A 26,445-nucleotide genomic window follows, 5' to 3' on the forward strand; every position below is an offset into this window, starting at 1 on the left:
TCCTGCCCATGGTTCGGGTGCTACAGCATGGGCGGCGGTGGTCCGGATGGCTGCGGCTTCTGCGGCACATCTGGGGTCCGGGCCTGGGGTGGGGGGAAGAGCCCGGAGAGTGCTGGCGGGAGACAAGGGAAGAGAGCGGAGCCCGCCAAGGTGGGGAGCGGGCCGGCAGCGTGCCAGCTGGATGCCAGTTTATTAAGTACGTTCGGAAAACAAACACGGGAAGCTAAAGAATGCGGAGAATTTCATGGGCCGATGCTTCTTGTTAGGGGCTGGCAATTACCAGCACTGCCCGGTGCTGCCCGCTGCCCTCGCCGGCGATGCTGCCCTCGCCGCCGGCTGTGCCGGGCACCTTCCCAGCCAGGCGCTGAGCTTGGGCTACCGGCGGTGAGCGTGGCACCCAGCTCCCCTCATCCGGGCACCCATCTCCCCTCGTCTGGGCACCCAACTCCATGGGTGCGCGGGCCACGCATCCGGCTTCCCCAGGGTCTGCGGCGTGCACCCCAGCTCCGGCGGCACGGGACCCAGCTCCCAGGGGTGCACGGCTGCTCTCGGGGGAGCACGCCCCGAGCACCCCGCTCCCGTGCAGCGCGCTGGCTGTCCGCAGCGGCTCTCTGCCCCGTGCCGCATTGCCGCCCCGGTTGCAGGGCTCCGCGCAGGCATTACCGAGCCCCGGGCCGGAGCGCGGCACTCAGCCTCAATTAGCTCTGACCTCTTTTGGTTTTTTTTTCTTTGTTGTTTTTACGAAGCAAACAGGAAACACATCGGCTTTTTTTTTTTTTAATTATTTTTTTAGCTAGATTTTTTTGTTTTTCCCCCCCCCTGCCACAAATGCCCTTGCTGCCAGTGGCGGGAACCGGGGTGGGGTGGCTGTGCGGGGTCCGGCCTCTCCCCCCCCACCGTCCCCGGCCCGCCGCGCTCCGTTCCGGGGATCCGCCCCCATTGCCGTTTTGGGCTGAGACCGGCCAACTCGTGGCAGCAGTGGCGGGGTTGCAGTGCCGGCGGGCGGCACTAGGCGGGGCGGGCCGGGGCCGAGCAAAGCGGAGCCGTGCCGTGCCGTGCCACACCGGACCAGCCCGCCGAGGCGGGCGGGCGGCGGGGGGGGGGTGTGTGTTTTTTGGGGGGGGGCGGGCGGCTCCGCTTTATAAAGGCGACTAGAACGGGGCGGGGGAAAAGAAGCGCGTCCGTTCGCTGCGCTCCGGGACCGGCCAGCGGGGCCTGCCCAGCCCCGGCGGGGCGGAACGGCACGGTGGGGTTCGGTGGGGCATGGGCCGGGCCCCCCAACCCCCCCAGGCCCCCCCCGCCGCCGCCGCCTGAAGGGATGGAGCGGCGGGCGCTGTGTGCGGGGCTGTACTGGCTGCTGCTGCCGCTCGCCCTGCTCGCCGGTGAGTGGGGGGGGGGGGGGAGGTGGGGGGGGGGGTGTTGGGGTGTTCCCCCCCCCGCTATCTGTGAGCCGGGGCACGGTGTTCCCCACCCCGGGAGGAGCCGCCGGCGGCCCCCGGGGGGGGGGGGGGAGGCGGTGGGACGCGCGGTGGGTGGGGGGGTTCCCAGCCTTATGGGGGGGGGGGAAGCACCCTGCATGCCCCCCCCCCCCCCCAGCTCCACGCGGGACCGAGGCCGCTCTCGGGGAAACGCTGCAACTTCTCCGGGCCGGGTGTGGGGGGCAGCGCGTGGGGTGTCCGTGTGTCCCTGTGTGTCGTGTATGTGTGGCCCCCCCCCCTCCGCCCCCGGGCACGGCCAGCGGGCACCCGCACCCCCAGCACCGGGGGCCGGTTGGGGCTGAAACCGTCCCGGTTTGGACACAGCCGCGTCACCCCGTCTCTTGCAAGGTGGGGGGTGAGGAGGGTGCCGGGACAACCAGATGCGATGCTCGGGGGATGTGTGTGGGGGGGGTGCAGCTGGGATGGGTGATGCTCGGGGGGGGGGGGGGGGGGGGACAGCTGGCACCCAGCCCGGGTACCGTCCCGGCGCCACGGTCGGGAGTGGGGCACCCACCTCGGCCGCAGCAACCTCTGCAGGGCCGTGGGTGCCCAAGCTGCTCCCGGCTCGTTTTAAGCAACGCTGGCCTTTGAAGGCAAATGCACCACCCACCGAGGCAACCGTCTGGCTACCGGCCTGGAAAATACCCGTGTCCTGGGACGCGCGGAACAAGAATCGGCTCTTTGAACCACCGGTTTCTCGGGGGAGCCCGTTCGGGGCTTCTCCGTTTACCTTGACGGAGACGCAAAGGAAAAAACCTCTCCGTAAACAGGATTGTTCAACGGGCTCCTTGTGCCCCCGGCAGGGTCCGGCCGCCGCCACCCACCGGGCTCACGCCACCCATGCACCCCCCGGGGAAGCGGTGGCGTGACTTTTGGGGGTAGCATCACCCGGAGAGAGGGACGTGTACCCGACCGGAGCCACGTCCAGCCGAGCAGTCCCCTGTCCCAGCTGCGTTTTGGGAAAACCGGGCTGGGGTGCGTGGCACTAGCCGTGCCGGCGGCACGGGGCGAGCCTCGCTGGCAGAGGAAGTCGGTGACTGTTGAAAAAGCTTCTCTTTATTTGCTCCGGTTTGCTCGAGGAGTGACTCAGTGCATCGCGCAGGATGTGAGGAGGTTAATTATAACCCTGCCTACGAACGGGCTGGGAAGGGAAGGTGGCCGGGAGCCGCTTGCACAAGGCCTCCCCGGCCGGTGGGGTGACGGCCGCCGCTCCGGGACGCGGGAGCTGCCGGCTGCATCCCATGGGTGCACGGGGTGACACGTGGGCCTCTGGCGCGGCCTCGCGAGTGGGGCCCTCGCGCCCCAATTATGCCCATTTGGCCCCAAATCGTGCCGGGCTTGCTTGCCCCGCTGTGGCGCGGGACGTCGTGCTGGGGACCCGCCGTCTCCCGTGGCCGGTGATGCCGGTGGTGTTGGCGTTGCCCGCCACGGTCAGCTCGTAGGTGGTTTGTTTAAATTTGGGACCCTGCTTGGGCGGGGGCTGTCCTGGGAGAGCAGTTCCCTCTTGCTCCGGCCGCTTGTCAAAATAGCCGTACGGGTGACTCAGCGGTGTCCGGGGGGGGGGGTGGCCTGGGGTCTCGCGCCCACTCCCAGGGGGAAACTGAGGCACGGGGGAATGTGGCTCGTCCTGCTGCACCTGGGGGGGGGGGTGGTGGTGGTGGAGGAAGAGCCCCAGAGCACGACCCGCCTGCGGCCTTTCCTTCCCCGGCAATTAGGCTCTTCCCAAACGTCCGGAGGATGTTTGCTGGTGGCTCCCGGCCAGCTCGGGGAGGGTGGAGGCGCAGGAGCTGGGCCCCCCGGCACGGCTCGGGGCAGCCCCCCCCCCTGCTTCCCACGGGCTGGCACAGGCGTGAACCCCTATGGTGCAGCTCCCAGCCGTGCCACGGGCCGTATCCTCACCCGGCACAGGGAGATGCCTCGGCTCTAGCCTGTCTGGCAGGAATGTTGGGGTGCACGGAGCCTGCCGTGCCTTCCCACCAGTGCATATCCCACCCGTGGGGGGACCGGGGTGGGGGGACCAGGCGGCCGGGACCTCCAGGCTGGTCGACGGTCGTGGCTGCGCCGGCTCCCAGCTCCAGCGTGGCTCCGTGGTGCTGGGGCAGGAGCGATGGGTGAGGACGGCAGCCCCCCCTTCCCTGGGGCTGCGGTGCTCCCCAAACCAGGGGGGACTGACCCGGGGTGAGGTGAGGACACAGCCCCTCCTGGCTGAGCCCCCCCCTGCTTGGCCAGGAGGTGATGGGGTGCTGGGGGGTCCCTGGGGGGGGGGGTCCCGGGTGCCACAGGGGGCCGGTACCCAGCCGGGTGCTGGCAAGGTGCGTGGGCTGCAGCCAGCTGCCTCCTGCGGTCAGGTGCTTTTTATAAAATGAAGGGAAATAAAAAAGAGGAGGGGGAAAAAAAAAAAAAAATTAAAAAAAAAAAAAAAAGCCACCGCTGTCTCCAAGAGCAATACTGCTGTTTCCTCCCCAGGCGCACAGGGGGATGGGAAGCGCAGGGCCGGCTGCCTGCAGCCTGCCCGGACACTGCCCGGGCCAGGGTGCCCATCTCCCCGGGACTGAGCCTTTTGCAAAGCCCCCGCACGGCCCCATTGAGGTGGGTGAGGCTGTGGGGGCTCCCCGGGGGTGCAGTGGGTCCCCACGCTGCCCCTGGGGCTCGCCTTGCTAGCTGGGGGGGGTTGCTGCAGGCTGGGTTCGCGGGGGCTTTATCGCTCCCGTTGGCAAAGCCTTGGCACGGGGGGGTTTAGCCCTTTGCCTCCTCTGCACCCCGGTCGCAGCGGAGTCTTGGGGTGCCCATCGGGGCTGGGCGAGGAAGGGGGGGGGGGGGATGCGTTTGGACACCGGCGCTGCCATACGGCAGACGCCGTCACGGCCCCGAGCTGCGCGTGGGAAATCTTACGGTGGATCTGGGAATGTCGCCGCGCGATGGGAACGTGGGTCTTCGCGTGCAGGCGGGAGATGCGCACGGGCATCCCGGTGCTGAGCCCGTGGGTCTGGGGACCCCGAGGGCTGATCCGGCCTCCTGGCGTGGGCTGTGCCATCCCGGCGTGTGCCCGGTGTAGGGGCTGCAGCCCCGGGGCTGTGGGTGCTGGGTGTCCCCCGGCACTGGGGTGGCAGCGAGCGCCCGTCCCCAAAGCCGCTGCGTTCCCTGTCCCGTTGCATCAGCCACCGGCATTTCCCAGGCTGGCAGCCGTGGCATCCAGCCCGGTGCCCTCCCGGGGCAGCTCCCACGGCATCCCCGGGGAGCGGGGCCGGTTGCTGTCTCGGCGCTGGCAGGAGTGGGATTAACTTTCCACAAAAACAGGATACAGCGGGTGAACCGGTGGGGCTGTTCCCTCTTCCCGGAAAGAGGAGCCGGGGCTGGGGCTGGGAATGTACTGGTGGCTGGCTCTCCCAGCATGGCCAGCCCTGGGGCTCGCTGCTTTGGGGCTGTCCGGATTTTTTGGGGATGGGGAGAAATCCCGTGGGGAGAGCTGCCGTGGCCGGGGTTTGTTAGCCGGCCTCTGGTTGGCAGCCAGCAGGCGCAGAGCGCAGGGTCCTGGGTGCAAAGTGACACCCTGGGGACCCTGTCTGGGTTCCCCCGGCCGTGGGGACCCCAGTTGGGACCGGTTAGCCGGGACGCAGGACCCAGCTGCAGGGAAGCAGCTTGGCAGAGCTGCCTGGCTCCGGCAGCAGGTAACGGGCCCATGTGAAAATAGCAGGGCAGGCAGGGAATTAAAGAGTTCTGCTAATTAATCCTGAGCGGCCGCAGGTCCCCGCAGAGCCAGAGGCTGTGCCGGTGCCAATCGGTGTATGGGCTGTGCGTGGGCACAGGGTGGATGGTGCTGCGGGGCCGGTGCGTGGGGCTCCCCCGTCGCCGGCGGGGTCCGGGGAGCCCGCTTTCCCCATGGAGTTGGGTATGGATCCGTCCCCAGGAGCTGGCTGGGCACGGGATGGTGTTCGGTTTGCAGGGAGGGGGCTGCACCAGACCCCAACCCTCTCCCGCAGCCGCCCTTCCCATGCTTCCCCGGCCCGATCGCGATGGGAGAGACCCCGGTGTCGACCCTCCCCAGCCACCCCCACCCTCGCTGCCGGGTCCCTGCCTTCCCCTGGGGTCCCCGATGACCCCCTTCCCCTCCCACGGGGAGATCTCAAGGAGGGATGAAAGGCTGGCGGGAAGGAAACCCGGCACACCTCACCCAGCTCCCCAGCGCTGCGATTTATCCTCCTCCCGGCACATTAACGTCGTTAATATTTCAAATGCTGCTGGCCGCCAGCAGTGGCGGTGAACTGTCCGGCAGCGTGGGAGCTGGGCCGGCTGCTCCCGACTCCCCACGGTCACGGGGCTGGGGAAGGGGGGATTTGGGGTGCGGATCCAGGATAACTTTGCTGGGGGTACAAGGGGGATGCTCAGCGCGGGCCAGATCCTGCCCCGTGCTTGCAGCAGAGGCGAGGACCGCAGGGCATCGTGGGCGATGGGTGCTGCTTCGCGTGGGGAGGGGGACCGTGGGTGCCACGGCACTGCACCCACCCACCCGGCTCGGGATGATGGGGTGCGGGAGGGCGGGTTTCACCGCGGGACTGCTCTCCCCACATGCCAAACTGGTTTTTCTCCTCGTGCTGGTGCTTCCCCTGCTGTCAGCACCGCGGGGAACCGGTTTCCTCTGACTCCAGGACGGAGCACCCACGCACCGCCGGCATGGCACGCCTCGGTGTGCTTTCAAACTGGGCTGCATCGTGCCGGCGGGCTGCTCCCCGTAGCATCATTTTTTTCCCCCTTTTTCATCCTTGAGCCCTTAAAACTTGAAGCCAGGGCTGTGGTGAGTGCTGACCACCCTGCCGGGGGCTTTCCCGCTGATGCCTCGAGCCTGGGCGAGGGGGCAGCTGCTGGCCAGAGGGTCCCGTGGGTGCTGGCTCGGCTCTGGGGTGCAGTGGGGTGCTTTGCATTGGCAGGCAGCTGCTGCCAGCCCTTCCCAATGCCTTAGGTGACCCCGAGCCGCTGCCACTGGGATGCCTGCTCTGTACTGGTCCAGGAGTGATGTCCCTTGTCCTGGGGGGCTGGCGCTGGTGGCATAAAATACCTGGGTCACTCTGTTGCTCCGGGTACGGGTGGTCCCTGCAGCAAGTGCATACCCTGGTGCCCAGCGATGCCCGTGGGTCTCTCCACGGTGCCCACAATCCCCCTCCTCCCCGCAGCTCTCGGGCAGACCCCAGCCCAGGCGATGCCGGCAGGGCTCCGGCACAGCCGGTCCCCTCCATACCACCCGGCACCCACGGGGTGACCGCGGCTGGGACAGGGGCTCACGCTGGGACTGGTTTGCCCCAGGCACCCAAAGGACTCTGCCTTGGCACAGGGGTGGGCAGCGGGGTCTGTGCCAGGACGCAGGGGTGCCGGTGGCGATTGGGGGGGGGGGCTGGCTGGCTCCCACGTAAGTGGAGCGGCGGCTCGCCCCCGCGCCGGGAAGGCTCCTCTCGGCCCCATCGCCGTTGGCGCGGGAAGGGGAATATTTGCTCCATGAGATCATGGTTTGCCGAAACGTAGCCAGCAACCCTCAGCGGCGTGTGGGGAGGTGACGCGTCCTGGGGTCACCGCGGAGAGGCAACTGGCGGGACGTTGGTCCACGGAGGGGCAATTGCTCGTGGGGGGGCCGCACCGCGTCCCCCCTCGGCTGTGCCGCCCCTCGCTCCGGGATGTGCCGTCCCATTGAAACCTCGTAAACACGGGAAGGGCCGTGCCGCGCTGCTGGTGCTGAGCACGTTCCCTGGCACCCCGCCTGCCCCCCGCCTCGTCGTCCCCCCCCCAGCCCCATGGGGCCGGGGGCTGCCCGCTTGGCCCCCTCTGCCTCTCCCCTTTCCCAAGTGGGGTGCCAAGGGGAGCAGGTCCCTGCCCTGGCCACGCAGAGCCAGGGTCCCTGAGACCAGTTTGCTGTGGCTATCCCCTCCCCGGGCTGCCCTAGAGGGGTCCCCCCCTACCCAGAGTTGGGTCCCCCCAGCCTGCGGGGGGGTGTATGCAAGGACGTGTCCCCCTGGTTTGCAGGGGAGGGGATGGAGGGATGCCCTGGGACTGCCTGGAGCGAGGGCACAGTTAAAAAGCGAAGCCACCATGCTGCGCAGCCCCCCTCCGTGACTCCCTTCCTCTCCGGCCAGGCGCTGATTTGGGGGGTGTCTTGCAGCGGCCGTGCCCGTCACCGTGGCCTCGTGGCTGGGCGGCCGCAGGGCTGCCCCGCGGCTGGTCCCAGCTCGCACCGGTGCATATGCCGGTGTCTGTCACCGCTCGCCTGGCGTGTGCATGCAGCCAACGGGAACGCCGCGTCCCAGCCATGGTGGCAGCTGCCCTGGGATGTCCCTGCTGTGCGGTTCCCGTTCCCGTTCCCGGCGGCGGCAGCTCCGCGGGACCCTGGCTCAGTCCCGCTCCCTGCCCAGCTCCTCCGACGGTTTCACGCCTGCAAACAAGCTGTAATTTAGGTCTAAAAATAGGCGAGGGGGAAGGTGGTGAGCTGGTGGCACGCCTGGAGCAGGGCTGGGTGCAGGTGAGGGGCTGTGCCAGCCCCGGGGTGGCCATGGGTGGGGGTCCCAGCCCAGCCGTGGGGTCCCTGCAAACCTTGGCGTGGTCTTGCAGGAATGACGTGGAAATGGAGCAGATTTGCTCATGGCTCTCGTCGCCCTGTCACCCCACATGTCTGGGACCTCTGGTGTCCCCCATGCGACCCTTGCAGGTCACCAGGACTGACCCAGCCTGGGCTCCTGCCCTCTCTTCCCACCGGCTTTTCTGGGGGGCTTGAGCCCCCATCTGGGACAGCCCATCACTTTGGGGTGCCTTTTATTTCAGGGTATCCCTCTCCTCCTGCTGGGCGTCCCTCACCGTGCAGGTCAGGGTGCCATCCTTGGGGGTCCCCAGGGTGGGTGGGGGGGGGGGCGATGCAGCCAGGAGCCTGGTGGGCTCCAGCCCCTTCCCCGTGCCGCATCCCCGGTACTAACCCTGCCTGTCCCTCTGCCCCCAGCCTGCCTCTTCCGATTCAACGTCCTCTCCTTGGTGTACCTGCTCTTCCTGCTGCTCCTGCCCTGGTTCCGGGACCCACCCAGCACTCCGCCGGAGGTAAGGGGCTCACCTAAGGGTGGGGGGACCGGGCAGAGCACGGCGGGCAGCAGGGTGGGCAGCACGCAGGCAGCTCTGGCTTGGGGGAACTGGGCAGCGCGGGGGCTGCCAGCCGCTCTCCGGCAGGTACCTGCCCTCCTTCTCCTGCGGTTTCCCCCCCGGCTGGGCGGCGTGGCTCCGCGTGGCAGCCTCGCTCTGTTAATTATAGCCCGGCGCGGCTATTAATAGGTCTCCTGCTCCGAAATGGCCGGTTTTGAGCCCTAGACTTATTAACCAGAAACCTCAGGGCTGAGCTCTGCCCGCCGGGTGGGCAGGGATGTACCACGAGCAGCCCCTCCGCCCTGCCCGGGCACGTTCCCCACGGTGGGCATGCGTGGGGGGGTTGCAGGAGGTGCATCGCCCACGGCGGGTGCACGGGACGTGTCCCTTCAGGGTGGGCACCGGGTGCCCGTAGCCCTCCTGTCTCCCTGCCCTCTGTGCCAGGCTGAGCCATGCTGTAACACAAGCCGGCAACGCCTGGCACGGCCGCGGCTAAAAGCTTTGCCCTCTGAATATTTCATGGGCTTGCACGGCCCCGGAGCCCGGGCGCTGCCGAGAGCCTTCGCAGGGATTTACAGGAAAAAACAAGCGGAGGGAGAGTTTTTGGCCAGGGGCCGCCCCCCAGCGGCACACAGCTGCGGTGGGCTCGCTGCCTGTCCCATGGCCAGGAAAACGGGCGCGTGGCCCGGGGAGCCGGGTGGGATTTGGGCACGGCTGCAGCTGGTGGAAGGTGTGACGGGGCTGGCGGTGCGGGGGAAACCCCTGGCGCCCACCCACAGCCCCCCCCCCAGGATGTTCCACCAGGGATTGGGGTGGGGATGGTGAGCTGCATCCCGATGCCGGTCCCGGTGCAGTGGGCCCGGGAAGCGCCCGGTGCCAGCGAGGTTGGAGGGTGCTGCAGGGGCAAGGGGAGGGAGCGTGGTCCTGGGTTCCTGCATTGCCCCGTGCCTCAGTTTCCCCAGTAATGCAACAGAAAGGATGCTCTTAAGCTGTGCTGGGTGCACGGTGAGACATGCAAGGTCCTGGCGGGACCATGTCCCTGGGGCAGACCCCTGGCATCTCTGGGCACAGCCACAGCGCGTCCCTTCCCAGCTTTTCCCAGGGGTGCTGGGTCTCCAGTGGGGATGTTGGCACTCCCCGGGGCCACCTTGGGCGATGGGTAATGGGGTGCCCGTATCTCGCAGGTCACACCAGCCGCCTCCTCAAAGCTCTTCTGGGGACCAGCATCCTCTTCCTCCTCGCCCACTTCGTTTTCCAAATATGCCTATACACGCTGCCCATCCTGGACCAGCTGCTGGGGCCCAGCTGTGAGTACGGGGTGCCCGGGCAGCCTGCCCTCGCCCTCCTGCACCTCTGCTCTCCCAGGCTTCACCCCCTCCCCGCAGTGCCCTGGGGCTGGACCCCCAACATGGTAATATGTGGGTGCGGGGATCCCATCCGTCTGGGTGCCGGGGGGGGCTGCTGAAGCTCTGCGGGGGTCCCAGCCGCTGTGCCCAGCACCGGAGGTGTGCTGTGCCGTGCCAGGGTGCCCTGCTCGGTGGACGCTGCACCGGGCACAGACCCCATCCTGGGTCCCCACGGATGTGGAGTGTTCTCCCCACGGGGAAGCCGCCTGCTCCGGGTGGGCTGGGAGCCTGCCCACGCGGGGTCTGCCAAACTCAGCACCTCCCCGCTTCCCCGCAGGCAGCACCTGGGAGGTCCTCGCCCGGCACATCGGGGTCACCAGGTAAGGGTACCCCGGCGGGTGGTGGGGCTGGGGGCTGGCGGTGGGGGTGTTGCACCCCCAAACCCTCCCCTGCCCCGCTTTCCCCCCCTGACCAGGCTGGACTTGAGCGACATCCCCAATTCGGTGCGTCTCGTGGCACCCGACGTTGGCATCCTGCTGGCCTCGTCCCTCTGCCTGTGCCTGTGCCGCCGTCTCGCCCCCAGGGCCGGTGCTGCCGCCCGCGGCCGGAGGCCGGAGTCCGTGGACCCCCTTGAGCGGGTGAGAGCCGACCCCGGCACCGTCGGCAGCATCCCACCCGCCATGTCCTGCCGAGCCCCTGCCAGAATTCCCGGGGCACGGCGGCCGGTCCCCGTCCCCTCCCTGGAGACGGCAGACTGGGACACAGGGGCTTGGCATGGGTGGGTGGCTGGGGGACCCGGGTGGGAGCAGTTTCAGCCGCCCGGCTGAGCGGGCAGCGGTGGAGGACTGGGACATCATCACGGCATCTCGTACGGGCTGGGGTGACTCAGCCGCAGAGGAGCGCTTGTGTTTGCTCCCGCGTTGCCGTAGGGATCCCGGCAAACAGCCCGGCCCTACGGTCCCCACCGGCGGGGGGAATGCGGTGCCTGCACCCCCGGCCGGAGCCCGGCACCGCCACCCCAAAACCCCTGGGCTCAGGAAGGGCAGTGGCGGGGGGGGGGCAATCATGGGATGCTGGCACCCAGCTTGAGCTCGCCGGCTGGGTGCCGTGCCGTGCCATGCCGTGCTGTGCCAGCGGGGCACCGGGACGCTGCGCTTGTGCCACTGGGGTCACCCAGGCAGACGCAGCCCCAAGCTGATGGCATCCCCCAGCTCAGCAAACACCCCTCAGGGCTCAGCCCCATTTCGGGGTGCTCCCCACTGGTCCGGGTTGTCGTGGCGGGTGCTCGCTTGCCCGGCTCTGGCCGTGGCCGGGCTGTAACCGGAGCGCGGCCGATGCGAATGCCTTTGCCGTGAGCGCGGGGCCAGCGCGGGAGGCAGCCTGGAAAAAAGCTCAGTGCTGGGAACCTGGGCGCCAGCGCCAAGAAAAACAGCCGCCTTTCGGAGGCACTTTCCAAGCAGTTAATGAGATAAACACGGCCAGGTGCCGGGCTGCGCGCCCGCACAGCGCCGGGCAGGGTGCCCCGGCTGTCCACCCGTGCTCTCCCCCAAGTGGGGAAACTGAGGCACGGCCAGGAGCAGCCTGGAGCTGGTGGACTGCCCGGGGTCGGACCACGGGGTTCACGCCGCGCTCTCCTCACCTGGCAGGGGGAAGAGGAGGACGTGGAGCGGCACGGCGGCACGGCCGATGGGGACACGCCGCTCAGCGCCAGGCTGCGGGTGACGGCTCACTGGCTGCTCTGGGCGGCCGGGAAGGGCCTGGCCATCCTGCTGCTGGCCTTGGCCGTGGGTATGGGATGTGGGGGGGGGGGTGCGGTGAGCTGGGGGGGGGGGTCTCGGTGGCCGTGCTGCCCGGGGGGGATGCTCGGTCCAGGGCGGGATGCTCGATCTAGGGGGGGGATGCTCGGCCACGCACTGACCGCCCACGGGGCGCTGCTCCCCAGGGATCACCCTGCCCTCCGCCTCCTCCAGCGTCTACTACCTGCTCTTCGTGGGGCTGTGCACGTGGTGGGCTTGCCACCTCCCCACCAGCCGCCTGGCCTTCGACACCCTCTGCTTCCTCGTCGGCGTCTACGCCGGCGGCCACCTCCTCTGCCTCTATGCCTACCAGACGCCCTTCGTCCAGGGGGTCTTCCGCCCCCACCATCTGGGCACGGTGAGTCTCCGGGGAGGGAGCCGTGCCGTGGGTTCCCGCGCCATCCCCGGTTGAGTGGGTGCCCCGCTTGGCCCCCGTCCCGCCGCCAGCTGCGGCGGGTCCCCGGGGAGGGCGGCCGGGGGTCTGCCCGGTGAAGCCGTATGCCGTGCCAGCACCGGGATGGGAGCGTGGCTGGCGGTGGGGGTCCTGGCTCGGGCGGGCGATAACGCCATCCGCTCCGTCCCCGCAGGCTGTTCGGCTTCAAGGACGTCGTCCTGTACCGCAACTGCTCCCGGCCCAACGCCCTGGTGCTCAACACTGGCCACCCCTGGCCCGTCTACGCCAACCCCGGCATCCTGCTCCTGCTCTACTACACCGTGGCCACCCTGGTGAAGCTGCGCCGGCTGGATGCCAGGGTGAGGGGCTGCGGGGCCAAGCCGGACCCCGTGCCGATGCCCGGCGTTGCCCGCCGCTCTGACCGCCCCAGCCCTGGCACCGGGGGTGCCCGGTGGTGGGGGACGGCGGGGGGTGCCCGGTGGAGGGGTGCCTCGGCAGGGGCACCGGGCATGATTCTGCTCCCCCGGTGGCTGCAGCGGGGTGCTCTGAGCTGGCTCCTGCCCCTCACAGAGAACCGCGGGTGCCGGCACAGCCGCCGGCAAGGTGCCCGGCGAGGGAGCTGGTGGAGCTGGAGAGCTGGCCCAAGGACACCGACGGGGTGGCTGAGGACACCAAGGTGGGTTTGGGGGGCGGGGGGGGGGCTTTGCTGGAGCTGGAGGGGGGAATGGGTGCGGGATGCTCTGGGGGTGCCGGGGTGGGCTCTGAGCCCTCTCTGCCCCCCCAGCCCATGCTATCCCCCAGCACGGGAAGCCGGGCAGCGGTGCCGAGAACTGCACCGTCCACGTCATGGGCAACTCACCGCAGCCGGGTAAGCCCGTCCCCGCCGCCATCCCCCTCCCCAAGGGCTGCCCGTGGCCCGGGGGGTGGCTCACGGTCCCCCTCCCCGTGGCTAGGCAGGAGGCGTCCGGCGGAGCGGCTGCCCCTGCACGCCCTGGGCCACGTCGTCATGAACCAGAGCTACATCTGTGCCCTCATCGCCATGATGGTAAGGGGCTGGGGGGGGGGGGAATGAACACGATGGGGGGGGGGCACCTCCCGGGCTGAGCCCGGGCGAGGGGCCGCATTCCTGCCTGCCCGCAGGTGTGGAGCATCACCTACCACAGCTGGCTGACCTTCGTGCTGCTGCTCTGGGCATGCCTCATCTGGACGGTGCGGAGCCGGCATCACTTCGCCATGCTCTGCTCGCCTTTCCTCCTCCTCTACGGCATCGCGCTCTGCAGCCTGCAGTACGTCTGGGGGATGGATCTGGCCCCCGAGCTGCCCACCCGCGTCGGCTTCATGAGCCTCGAACAGTTGGGGCTGGTGCACCCCAAATATCCCTGCTTGGACCTGGGGGCCAAGGTAAGCCCGGTGTCCCCATCCCTGTCCCCTCTGGTACCCCGGCTGTCCCCACTCACCGCCTATCCCCGCAGCTCCTGCTCACCCTCACCTTCTGGCTGCTGCTGCGGCAGTTCGTTAAGGAGAAGCTGCTAACGAGGAGGTGCCCGGCCACCCCGCTCCTGGAGGTGACCGTCTCGGACACGGGTGAGGGCTCCCGGCGTCACCCACCCCGAGGGACCCTGTCCCGGGCTGAGCATCCCCAGGGTGCGAGTGCCCGGAGGTGGGCAGCTGCCGGAGAGGGGGGGACAAGACACGCGTGCCCCCCCCGGGGCGGCTGCCTGCAGCCCTCTCCTTGCCTTACAGAGCCCAGCCGGCAGCGGGACGTGCTGAAGGCGCTGGGGGTCCTGGTGCGGGATTTCTATGCCAAATACTGGATCTGCGTCTGCGCCGGCATGTTCATCGTGGTGAGCTTCGCCGGGCGCCTCGTCGTCTACAAGATCGTCTACATGTTCCTTTTCCTCCTCTGCCTCACCCTCTTCCAGGTAAGGGGGGCTGGGGACCCCTCCCCGTCCCCATCCCCATCCCTGACCCCGTCCCCGTCCCCGGCGTGGTCCCGCTGATGTCCCCATCCCCGCAGGTGTACTACAGCCTGTGGCGCAAGGTGCTGAAGGGCTTCTGGTGGCTGGTGGTGGCGTACACCATGCTGGTGCTCATCGCCGTCTACACCTTCCAGTTTGAGGATTTCCCCATGTACTGGAGGAACCTGACGGGCCTCACCGACGAGCAGTGAGTGTCCCTGACCCACCGCGGGGTCCCTGCTGCCGCCAGCCCCCGTGGTGGCACCAGGGCACGGCCAAGGGATGCGTTGCACATGGGGAAACTGAGGCACGGGGCGGGGGCAGTTGGGGTTGAGCCCTGGCGTGGCAGCTTGATGCCTGTGCAGGGTGGGATGGATGCGGCCCCGTGTTGACCTTCCTCCTCCCTGCCCAGGCTGGGCGACCTGGGTCTGGAGCAGTTCAGCGTCTCCGAGCTCTTCTCCAGCACTCTCATCCCGGGCTTCTTCCTCCTGGCTTGCATCCTCCAGCTCCATTACTTCCACCGCCCCTTCATGCACATCACCGACCTGGAGCACATCCCTGCTGCCACCATGCCACCCTGCCACATCCCCAGGTAGGGCCCCGCACCAGGGTGACCCCCCCCCTGCACCCTGAGACCCCCCCGTCCCCGCTCTGAGCCCTCCTCCCCGCAGGCCTGAGGAGCTGCACGGGAGCCGGCTGCTGCGGGATGCGGCTGCTGCCGAGAATGCCGGGACGGGTGACTCCGACACGGCGTCACAGGGTACCGGGCAGACAGGGGGATGGGGTGGGACGGGGTGTCCTCCAAGCCAGGAAGGGGCTGGGGGGGTGCGGGGATGGATTGGAGCATCCTCCAATCCAGCAAGGGGCTGGGAGGGTAGGGAGATAGATTTGGGGTGACCTCCAAGTGTGGGAGGGTATGGGGATGGGTTGGAGCATCCTCCAAGCCAGGAATGGGCTGGGGAGGTGCAGGGATGGATTGGGGTGTCCTTCAAGTCTGGGAGGGTATGAGGATGCATTGGGGTGTCCTCTCAGCCAGGAAGAGGCTGGGAGGATACAGGGATGGATTGGGGTGCCCTTCAAGCCAGGATGGGGCAAGGGGGGAGCAGGGATAGATTGGAGCATCCTCCAAGCCAGGAAGGGGCTGGGAGGGTGCGGGGATGGATTGGGGTGTCCTCCAAGCCTGGGAGGGTATGGAGATGGATTGGAGTGTCCTCCAAGTGTGGGAGGTTGTGGGAACGGATTGGGGTGTCCTCCAAGCATGGGAGGATACAGGGATGGGTTGGGGTGTCCCCTGAGCCAGGGTGGCTGTGGGGGTGTCCGTGACGCTCCGTGTCCCCGCAGCGCCCACCAAATGGGGGCTGGTGCTGGAGCGCCTGATCGTGCTGGGCTGGACCTTCTCGGACACGCTGACCCGCGGGCAGGTCTTCGTGGGGCGTCTGTTGGAGCTCCACGTCCTCAAGCTGGTGGCTCTCTACACCGTCTGGGTGGCCCTGCAGGAGGTACCAGCCCCGGGGTGCTGGGGTGGGGGGGGGGCAGGCTCAGCCGGGCACCCTGGGGTGCTAACGCAGCCGCTGCCGCAGGTATCGCTGATGAACTTCTTGCTGGTGCTGCTGTGGGCCTTCGCCATGCCCTACTGCCGTTTCCGCCACATGGCCTCCTGCCTCTCCACCGTCTGGACCTGCATCATCATCGTCTGCAAGATGCTCTACCAGCTCAAGATCGTCGACCCCAGCGAGTACTCCAGCAACTGCACCCAGGTGCCCAGGCGGCCGTGCCGGGGAGATGCCCCGTTCTTGGGGTGCTTGTGGTGGCGTGGGGGGGGGGGTTCCCTGGCTGGAGGTGGCAGGGGCAAGGGGTCCTGACACCCGGTGGTGCTCCCCTTTTGCAGCCCCAGCTCAACGGCACCAACCTGAGCCCGGAGGAGCTGGGTAACTCCACGCTGTACCGCGGCCCCGTGGACCCTGCCAACTGGTTCGGCATCCGCAAGGGCTACCCCAACCTGGGCTACATCCAGGTGGGTACGGGGTCGCCCCGTCTGCGGGGAGCACGTGGGGGGATGCTTAGTGGCATACCATGGTCCTGAGCATCCCCTCGTCCTCCCCCCCCCCCCCCCCAAAACAGAACCACCTCCTGGTGCTGCTGCTGCTGGTGTTCGAGGCGGTGGTGTACCGGCGCCAGGAGTATTACCGCAAGCAGCACCAGCTGGTGGCCCCCGTCACCGAGACCATCTTCGAGGACATCTCCCGCGAGCATCTCGACCACGGCCTCGGCAGCTGTGCCAAATACTTCCTCAACTACTTCTACTACAAGTTTGGCTTGGAGGTGGGGAGCGGGTGCCGTGGGGGGGGATCCCACGCTCGCGGCACCCCGGGGCTGAGCCTCTGCATTCCCATCCCCTCCCCGTCCCAGATCTGCTTCCTGATGACGGTGAATGTGATCGGGCAACGGATGAACTTCATGGTGATCCTGCACGGTTGCTGGCTGGTCGTCATCCTGACGCGGCGCCGGCGGGCGGCCATCGCCCGCCTCTGGCCCAAGTACTGCCTCTTCCTCGTCGTCTTCCTCCTCTACCAGTACTTGCTGTGCGTGGGCATGCCGCCCGCCCTCTGCGTGGGTAAGGGGCAGGGGCTGGGGGGGGGACCCCCATCCTTCGCATGGGTCACGGAGGCAGAGGTCCGTGCGTGGGCACGCTGCCTGGCCTGGATAAGGGGCTGGGGTGGGGGGGGTCTGGCATCGAGTGTGCCCACCACCCCCCCCAGACTATCCGTGGCGCTGGACCCGAGCCCTCCCCTTCAACTCGGCGCTCATCAAGTGGCTCTACCTGCCCGACTTCTTCGTGGCCCCCAAATCCACCAACCTCATCAGTGAGTATTCCGCCCCCCCCGGCAGCCCCCTGCCTACGGGGTGCCCTGTCCCCCCTATTCCAGCCCCTGGCACCCCCCTGCCCATGGGGCACCCCCAACCCCAGCCATGGATTTTGGGGGGGGGGGGGGGTTTGTCCAGTCCTGCCCCCAGGGAGGTGAGCAGAGGGGAGGTGGGAGGAGCTGGAGAAGCCCCACCCCTTTGGGGTGGAGCTTGACCTGTGCCCACGCCCTTTTGGAGGAGGAGCTGTGGGAGAGCCTTGCCCCCTGTGGGAGGAGTTTGGTTGAAGTCCCGCCCCCTTTGGGTAGAAGGAGGGGGCTGGGGAGAGCTACACCCCTTTGGGGCGGTGCTTGAATAAAGCCACACCCCCTGAGGAGGAGGGGGCTGGGGAGCACCACACCCTCTTGGGGGAGGAGCTTAATGAAACTCACATCCCAGGGGAAGAGCACCCGGGGTGCCCCACCCTTTGGGGAGGGGCTTGGTGGGTGCCACGCCCCATTCTAGGGGGGTGTGGCCTACCAGAGCCCCGCCCACCCCCCAGTCTGAGCCATGTGCCCGCAGACGACTTCGTGCTGCTGCTGTGCGCGGCCCAGCAGTGGCGGGTCTTCGAGGCCGAGCGCACCGAGGAATGGCTGCGGGCGGCCGGCGAGAACACCGACCGGCTCGACCTGGCGCGGGACCCCCACAACCCCACGCCCAACTTCATCCACTGCCGGTGGGCGCCCGCCGCCGCCGTCGTCGCGTGACACGGCACCGCAACCTGGGTTTGGGGTGGGCTGGGGCACCGGGGGCCGTGGGGATGGGACCCACCCCCCTCCTGGGGTGGGGTATGGACAGGATGGGACCCCCAGGCAGTGGGACCTGCTGGGCTGGGATCCCCCAGGATGGGGCTGGGACCCCTTTGGGCCAGGGAAGCCCTCCCGCCGATGCTGGGCTGGGATGGGACCCCCCGCCACGGCTGGAGCAGGACCCCCTGTCACTGGGATGGGACCCCCAGGCTGGGACAGGAGCACCCTAAGGCTGTGCTGGGAAGGAGATGCCGTGCTCCAGGACACCCCTGGTGATTGTGCAGGACCCCCATGGGCATTGGGACCCCGTAGGCTGGGACGAGGCGCTTTGTTCCCCAAGATAGGGCTGATGCGGGGGCTGGGACCGTGCTGGTTTGGTTGGGCTGTGGGGTAGCACCTCGCTGCACCCCAAACCCAGGTGGTGGCAAGCATGGGTGCTGGGAGGGGACGGGGACCCTGCTCTGAGCACCCCATCCCGCAGGTCATACCTGGACATGGCGAAGGTGGTGGTCTTCCGCTACCTCTTCTGGTTCGTCCTGGTGGTGGTCTTCATCACCGGAGCCACCCGCATCAGCCTCTTCGGCCTCGGCTACCTGCTGGCCTGCTTCTACCTCCTCCTCTTCGGCACCGCCATGCTGCGCAAGCCGGCCCGGGCTCGCCTCGTGCTCTGGGACTGCCTCATCCTCTACAACATCACCGTCATCATCTCCAAAAACATGCTGTCGGTGAGGGCTGCCGGTCCTCAGCCATGCAGCGGCCCCTGGGCTGCTCCTCGGGGCCGCCCACCCCCCGGACATCCCCTGGGGAGGGGACGGGTGGCGATGCTGTCCCCCGGGCAAACCCCACGCTCTGCCCCCTCTCCCCGCAGCTCCTCTCCTGCGTCTTCGTGCAGCAGATGCAGAGCAACTTCTGCTGGGTGATCCAGCTCTTCAGCCTGGTCTGCACCGTCAAGGGCTACTACGACCGTGAGTTGCTGGCCTGGGGGTTGGGGGGGGGGGGTCTGGGGTCTGCCCTGCCTGAGCTGGTGGGGTTGGGGGTGCAGGTTTGGGCTGCTGCCTGACCTGCCTGCATCTCTGCCTGCCAGCCAAGGAGATGGGCAAGGACCAGGACTGCTCGCTGCCCGTGGAGGAGGCGGGCATCATCTGGGACAGCATCTGCTTCTTCTTCCTCCTGCTCCAGCGCCGAGTCTTCCTCAGCTACTACTACTTGCACGTCATGCTGGACCTCCAGGCCTCTGCCCTACAGGCCTCCAGGTGGGGCTGGGGTCCCGGAGGGTCCCCGCGGGTGCTGGGGTGCGGGTACCCCCCCCCTCACCCTCCCGCCGTCCCTGTCCCCGCAGGGGCGTCGCGCTGTTCAAGGCCAGCACCCTGAAGAGCATGCGCTCCCACCGGCAAGCCGAGAAGAAGTCGCTGGCCCAGCTGAAGCGGCAGTGAGTGGGTTTTGGGGGGGCACCTGGGACCATTCTCCCCCCCCCCCGCCCCAGCACTACAGCACCTTGGGGCACCGCTGTGCGGGTGGGGTGGATGGGGGTGCTCCCGGGGGGTTTGGGGGAGCGGGCTCCGCAGCAGCCTCTGCCTGGCAGGATGGAGCGGATCCGAGCCAAGCAGGAGAAGTACCACCAGGAGCGGCTGCCCCGCGGCACCGGCGAGGGGCAGGATGAGGCCAGGCCAGGTGAGAGCTGGGGGGTCCCCCCGTCCCCCGTCCCCCCAACCCCTCTCCGGGCACAGCAGGGTGACCGCGACCCATCGCCGACGCCTGTCCCGGTGGAGCCCCACGGAGCATCGTGGTGAACTCCCCTCCCTGCCCTCCTGGCTCGCCCCCCGTGCCGGGGGTGGGTGCACCGAGCGTGGCCATTCTCAGCCCCCCCCCCCCCCCCCGTCTGCCATTCCACAGCGCCCGGCAGCCCGGTGGACCCTTCCCGGCAGAGGGAGCGGTGGTGGCGGCCATGGTTAGACCACGCCGCAGGTACTGGCCCGGCACGGGGCCGTAACGGGGCGCAGCCCCTCGGTGAGGTCCCTCCGCCGGGGACCGCTAACACCCGCGGGGAGCGGTGGTGACGGTGCTTTCGGCAAGGTGACGCCCTGCATGTTCCCCGTCCCCACGCTCGGCCGCAGGGCACTAACTAGGACTTCTCCACTTCCCAGCACTAACAGGGTGTTGGACTGGGGGTACCGGGGCTGGGTTTGGGGTTACCGGCATCGGTCGCCTCCGAATGCCGGCACCGGAGGGACCCCACTTTGGGGACGTGGGATTTGACTCTTTGTCCCACGGAGATCCCCACGGGTGTCCTCGGCACCGTGCCAGCATCGCCGCGTTGGGCAGAGAGCCTTGGGGAGACGGCAGCCCTGCCGTGACCCCCCCCCCCGCCCCATGCCGTGCCACCGGTGGGGCACCGGCCGTGCCGTGGCACCAGCCGTGCCGTGACACCCCGTGCCGCCCCGGCAGTGCTGCATTCGGGGGAATACTTCCTCTTTGAGTCGGACAGCGAGGAGGAGGAGGAGGCGGCGATGCCGGAGGAGCCGCAGCCGGGCAGGCAGAGCGCCTTCCAGGTGAGCATGGCTGGGGGGCTGGGGGGGGGCTGGTGGTGCCCACAGGGCACTCACGGCTCCTTTCCCCCTGCCAGCTCGCCTACCAGGCCTGGGTGACCAACACCAGGACGGCACTGCGGCAGCAGGAGCAGCCGGAGGCAGCCGGTGCCGAGGTCGCTGCAGGTGGGTCCGGCTCACCCCAAAATGGGGCTGGGGGGGGGGGGCAGGAGGGGACGCAGCCCTGCCCCGTTCCCCGCTGTTTGCCTTGGGAGTGGTTGGCATCCCGTACTGGGGCATCGCCTCGGGGTGGTTCCCAGTGCGTGTGGACTCTCCAGTGTCTATGATGGGGTTGGGCGTAATCCGTGCAGCTCTCCTTTGGTGGCCATGCTGGTTTTTAAGCCGGAGGGGGGGGACACAGGGGATGGGGTGATGAGCGGGGAGAGCCCCAACGGGGGCTAGAAATGATGTCCATCCTCTGCTGAGCCGGTGCTACCCCTCGCCGGGGGGGTCTGACCCTTGTAGGGGACAGCGGAGGGAGGGAGGAGGAGTTGGAAGCACCTGAAGAGGCTGAAGGCCAGGAGGAAGAGGAGGAGGAAGGCTCCGGTAGGTGGGCGGCAGGACCGCAGCTCGGGGTGGGGGGTGTCGGGGGGATCCAAGAGGGTGTGAAGTGACACCCCCCCCACCCCAGCAGAGCGGGGCAACGTGGTGCAGCGAGTGCTGAACACCCTGCGGTTCCTGTGGGTGCTGTGCCGGGCCATGGTGGATGGGCTGACCCAGTGGCTGGACGCCTGCACTCGGGAGCACGCCGACATGTCCACCGTCCTGTGCCTCGAGAGATACGTCCTCACGCGCCGGCTGGCCACGGTGAGCCCTGGGGGGGGACATCGGGACACGACGGGGGGGGGGGATGGCGACAGCCCCGCGGTGGCACTGACCTGCTGCCCGCTGCAGGGAGAGGACATGCACCGCGGGGTCCTGGACGAGCTCTACCTGCTGCCGCCGGAGGAGCCCCCAGCTGAGGAGCTGAGCCCACGGGGGGCCAGGGGTGCGGACCCCCAAAACGGCGTCGCTTCCAGGCAGGTGCATAGATACCCCCCGAGGGGGCAGCCGGCAGCGCCGCGGGCAGGAGTCGGCGAGCGGGGGGCTCACCCCTGTCCCCGTGCCGTCCCCAGCGGGCACCAAGGAGCCACCCCCGGCCCGGTGGGATGCCCGCTGCCCACCGGCAGCCAGGAGCAGGTGACAATTTTGGAGAGCCAGGAGGACGTGGCTGGGTCTCAGGAGCTCCTGGCCTTGCCCCAGAACCGGAGCCGGACGGCCAGCGAGCTCCTCCTGAGCAGGTACGGGGACGTGGGGACGGTGGGGATGGGGACGGGGGGGTGTCGGGGCTAGCTCACCCCCCCCTGCACCCCGCAGGCGGCTGTACTTCCCCGAGCTGGAAGAGTCGGAGCGGTTTTATCGGTCCCACAACCGGTTCCTGAAGCTGCTGCTGGCCGGGTACCGCTGCGTGGCCGCCCACTCCGAGCTGCTCTGTTACTTCATCATCATCCTCAACAACATGGTGACTGCCTCCGTCATCTCCCTCTTCCTGCCCATCCTCGTCTTCCTCTGGGCCATGCTCTCCATCCCCCGGCCCAGCAAGCGCTTTTGGATGACCGCCATCATCTTCACCGAGGTGGGCAGGGGGTGGCCGGGGAGGGGACGATGCCACCCGGCTCCCGGCTGCCACCCGCTGACCCCGACGTCCTCCACAGGTGATGGTGGTGGTGAAATACCTCTTCCAGTTTGGGTTCTTCCCCTGGAACGGCTACACCATGCTGGTGCGCAACGAGGGCAAGCCCTTCTTCCCACCCCGCATCCTGGGCTTGGAGAAGACTGACCGCTACATCAAGTATGACCTCATCCAGCTCCTGGCCCTCTTCTTCCATCGCTCCCTGCTGCTGGTGAGCCCCAGGGCACGGGCACTGCCGTGGGCATCACCTGGGTGGGAGTTTCCAGGAGCTGGGGGGGTGATGGGGGCTCTGGAGAGCACCCAGTGGGTGCTTGGTGGCTCTGCCTTGGTTTCCACCCAAGGCACCCATTGCTCGTTGGGTCCTGGTGGTGCAACGGGAGCCGATGCTGCGGGATGGGGGGGGTGAGGTGCGTGGGGCTGGGGGGGGCATCAGGAACCCTGTCTCCCCCTGACCGCACTCCTCCTCAGTCCTACGGGCTGTGGGACCACGAGGAGGACTCCTTCCCCAAGAAGAAGGCAGAGGCGGAGCGGGTGGAGGATGAGGAAGAAGAGGAGAGGCGGGAGGAAGCAGCGTCCCCCGTGGGTGAGGAAGGGACGGAGGTGCCGGCAGAGCCGGGGGCACCGGGCGCAGCCGCGGGGCCGGAGCCGGAGGGTGATGCCGTGGGGCAGGAAAAGGGGGCCGGGACGACGCAGCTCCGCTTCAGGAGGAAGAGGCGATGGGGGAAGAAGCAACCGGAGGCGGCTCCGGAGGAAGGTGAGCACCCGTTCCTGGACCTCGAGCCCCGGCGAGGGGCAAGGCTGGCATCCCCCAGGGTGGAGGGATGCTGGGGCCGGGCAGGATTGCAGCCCTGCAGGACCCCGGCTGTCGCCCATGCTGTGCCTCACTCGCAGGGGATGGGGAGGAGGAGGAGGAGGAGGAGGAAGAGGCAAAACAGAGCCACGCTCAGAAGAAACTGAAGGCGTTTGGGCTGCAGGTCAAGCTGTTCTTCCTCACCATGTGAGTGCCCCGCGGCATTGGTTGGGGTGGGGGATGCGGGGTGCAGCCCCCGGTCACCCGTCCCTTCTGTCCCCCTCCAGGGCGCAGAACATGTACCGGCCGGTGCGCGGGTTCTTCTGGGATATCCTGCACACCCAGCACCGGGCGGCCACCGACGTCTACGCCTTCATGTTCCTGGCCGACGTGGTCGACTTCATCATCATCATCTTCGGCTTCTGGGCTTTCGGGGTGAGCAGGGGGTTCCCGCAGGGCACTGACCGGCTCCCACCGCGGGGTCAGGCCGGGCCGTATCCTGACCTCTCCTTCATCCCCAGAAACACTCAGCGGCCGCCGACATCACCTCCTCGCTGTCGGATGACCAAGTGCCAGAGGCCTTCTTGGTCATGCTGCTCATCCAGTTCACCACCATGGTCATCGACCGCGCGCTCTACCTCCGCAAGACCGTGCTGGGCAAGCTCATCTTCCAGGTCATCTTGGTCTTCAGCATCCACCTCTGGATGTTCTTCATCCTGCCGGCTGTCACCGAAAGGTACCGTGCGTGCCCCGAGGATGTCCCCAAGGGCACGGTGTGGCCCTAGGGTGGCACCTTTGTGTCCCCAAGGCCACGTGGTGGCCCACCCTGGCCGGGGAGGTGGCCGGAGGGGTGACACCCTCCCTCCCGCAGGTTGTTCAGCCTCAACACGGTGGCCCAGCTGTGGTACTTCGTGAAGTGCATCTACTTCTCGCTGTCCGCCTACCAGATCCGCTGCGGCTACCCTACCCGCATCCTGGGCAACTTCCTCACCAAGAAATACAACCACCTCAACCTCTTCCTCTTCCAGGGGTACGGCACGGGGCCGCGCGGACCCCCGAGCGCCCGGAGGGTGCCGTACCAGCCCCCTCTCCCTGTGTTCCCCCCCCCCCCAGGTTTCGCCTCGTACCCTTCCTGGTGGAGCTGCGGGCCGTCATGGACTGGGTCTGGACGGACACCACGCTGTCCCTCTCCAACTGGATGTGCGTGGAGGACATCTACGCCAACATCTTCATCATCAAGTGCAGCCGCGAGACGGAGAAGGTACAGCCCCGCCGTGCTGGGAAGGGCCCCCCAGTAAGCCCCTTGTTGCTTGGGGTCCCCCCGAGCCCACCTGACATCGTGTGCTGTCTCCCCCCCCCCCCACCTAGAAATACCCCCAGCCCAAGGGGCAGAAGAAGAAGAAGATCGTGAAGTATGGCATGGGGGGCCTCATCATCCTCTTCCTCGTGGCCATCATCTGGTTCCCACTGCTCTTTATGTCGCTGGTGCGCTCCGTGGTGGGCGTTGTGAACCACCCCATTGACGTCACCGTCACCCTCAAACTGGGGGGGTATGAGGTGAGGATGCAGGGGGTGGGTGCTGGGGTGCCCAGCCCAGATGCTGGGGTCCCCTGCCCAGCTGATGGCACCCCCGTCCCCTGCAGCCGCTGTTCACCATGAGCGCCCAGCAGCAATCCATCCAGCCCTTCACCCCCCAGGACTACGAAGCCCTCACCAACCAATTTGAGAGGCAGCCGGTAAATCCCCTCCCCGCTCCCTGCTCCATCCTGCTGGGGGGCCGGCAGAGTCGGGGGGGGTGCCCCGGGGTAGGGGTGTCCTTGGGTGGGGGTTGACCTGGTCATCGTGTGTCCCCCCCCGCACTAGGTGGCCATGCAGTTCATCACGCTGTACGGCTACGAGGACATCGTGAGGGCTCGCATCGAGGGTAGCTCGGGCTCGCTCTGGAGCATCAGCCCCCCCAGCCGGGAACAGATGCGACGAGAGCTGCAGAACGGCTCCTCCGACATCACCCTCCGCCTCACCTGGACCTTCCAGAGGTACCGCCGGCACGGTGGAGAGGAGGAGGAGGAGGGGGGGCAGCCCTGCCTGCACCCCCCCCAACACACACTCAGCTTCTGCTCTGCCCGCAGGGACCTGGGCAAAGGGGGGACGGTGGAGCACACCTTCGACAAGCACACCACCGACCTGCAGCCTGGCGCGCCCCAGCGCATGGAGCTGGCCCAGCTGCTGCAGGGCACCCGTGATGCCCCCGTGTGAGTGTCCCCAGGGAAGGGACAGGGGGCTGGACCCCCCCCCACACACATATTCAATGGGATGGTGCCCCCCCCGCCTCCGCATCGCTCACCCCGCTCTCTTGCAGGCAAGTGCCCAAACTCTTCCCAAAATACATCCGGGCGCCCAACGGTCCCGAAGCCAACCCCGTCAAGCAGCTGCTGCCAGGTGAGTCCCACCATGTGTCCCCCACCCCAAAAAAGAAATCAGTGTTGGGGGTACACCAGCAGCCGTACTGTGTCCTGACACTGTGTGTGTGTCCCCCCCCCTCGACAGACGGGGAGGACAGCTACCTGGACGTGGAGGTGCAGCTGAAACGGGAGCGTGCGGGTGCCGGCCGAGGGGGTGACAGCTTTTTGGAGTGGTGGGTGGTACGGCTGAAGGAGGCCTCCCCCAACGACGGCAACATCCTCCCCATGATCATCTTCAACGATAAAGTCAGCCCCCCCAGCCTGGGCTTCTTGGCTGGCTACGGGTAAGTAAGTGGAGGGGGTACGCGGGGGGGGGGGGACACCACCAGGCTGTACCCCAAAAGGGACGCGAGTCTGGGGGTGTGGGATACAGGATGCAATCCCCCCCCCCCCCGCCCTTGCAGGATCATGGGGCTGTACGTCTCCATCGTGCTGGTGATCGGGAAGTTCGTGCGGGGTTTCTTCAGCGAGATCTCGCACTCCATCATGTTTGAGGAGCTGCCCTGCGTGGACCGCATCCTGAAGCTGTGCCAGGACATCTTCCTGGTGCGGGAAACGGGCGAGCTGGAGCTGGAGGAAGAGCTCTACGCCAAGCTCATCTTCCTCTACCGCTCCCCCGAGACCATGATCAAGTGGACGCGGGAGAAGGAGTAAGGGGAAGGGGCTCCGGGCCGCCCCCCCCCCCTCCCGGGGACATCACCGCCAATGCCTTAACCAGTCCGTCCCCCCCCCCCCCCCCCCCGCAACAAGCTGGGGCCGTATCCTGCTGGGGGAGGCAGTGGGACGCAGGGTGCTCGGCGCTCGCTTTTAGGGAGGATGTTTTTCTTGCCGTCCGACCTGCGGAGACCACGTCGTGCCTTCCCGGGGTGGGGGACAGGAGCTGGCCCCCCCCCCCCCAACCCGCTGGGCACCCCTGGCTGCCAGGTGGGGGGGGGGTTGGTCAGGAGCCAGCCTGTGCCCCCTCCCCGCTCTCCCCAGCCCTGCTCAAGAACCAGGTTGAACTCAAAAGCAATAGCCCCCCAGCCCCAGGACGGGGGGGCCCTGGGTCATGGCCCCCCCAACCAGGGGTGGGGGCTGGCAGCCCCAGCTGGACTCTAGACACTTGTGACTTTGGTTTTGTTTTTTTTTTTTTTTATTAATTCAAATGGTTTATTTATACAGATATCTAATAAAACAAAGCTGAGGCCTCCCTGGCTGATGTGCAGCT

The 26,445-nt window shown here is 68.0% G+C and overlaps 1 protein-coding gene across 1 annotated transcript; it reads left to right on the plus strand.

Moving 5' to 3' along the window:
* Positions 1–1,146: 1,146 nt before the first annotated feature.
* Positions 1,147–26,425, plus strand: PIEZO1 (piezo type mechanosensitive ion channel component 1). The gene is given in 53 exon segments (XM_052795318.1): positions 1,147–1,382; positions 8,452–8,553; positions 9,770–9,892; positions 10,269–10,311; positions 10,407–10,569; positions 11,578–11,715; positions 11,873–12,063; positions 12,065–12,085; positions 12,315–12,480; positions 12,714–12,797; positions 12,906–12,938; positions 12,941–12,989; positions 13,075–13,166; positions 13,262–13,522; positions 13,594–13,705; positions 13,865–14,043; positions 14,139–14,287; positions 14,492–14,671; positions 14,751–14,839; positions 15,421–15,578; positions 15,660–15,836; positions 15,968–16,093; positions 16,201–16,401; positions 16,489–16,693; positions 16,839–16,943; positions 17,503–17,656; positions 18,211–18,454; positions 18,598–18,694; positions 18,814–18,982; positions 19,069–19,158; positions 19,312–19,400; positions 19,623–19,694; positions 20,175–20,278; positions 20,353–20,440; positions 20,780–20,860; positions 20,946–21,121; positions 21,209–21,333; positions 21,430–21,594; positions 21,671–21,929; positions 22,009–22,197; positions 22,455–22,740; positions 22,878–22,983; positions 23,064–23,211; positions 23,298–23,512; positions 23,648–23,806; positions 23,890–24,037; positions 24,145–24,333; positions 24,420–24,512; positions 24,640–24,812; positions 24,906–25,028; positions 25,136–25,215; positions 25,324–25,522; positions 25,643–26,425. Coding segments are annotated over 53 exon segments (7,482 nt in total). The 5' UTR covers positions 1,147–1,318; the 3' UTR covers positions 25,893–26,425.
* Positions 26,426–26,445: the final 20 nt, after the last annotated feature.

The sequence above is a fragment of the Harpia harpyja genome, chromosome 9 (genome assembly GCF_026419915.1).
Source record: "Harpia harpyja isolate bHarHar1 chromosome 9, bHarHar1 primary haplotype, whole genome shotgun sequence".
Classification (NCBI taxonomy): Eukaryota; Metazoa; Chordata; class Aves; order Accipitriformes; family Accipitridae; genus Harpia; species Harpia harpyja.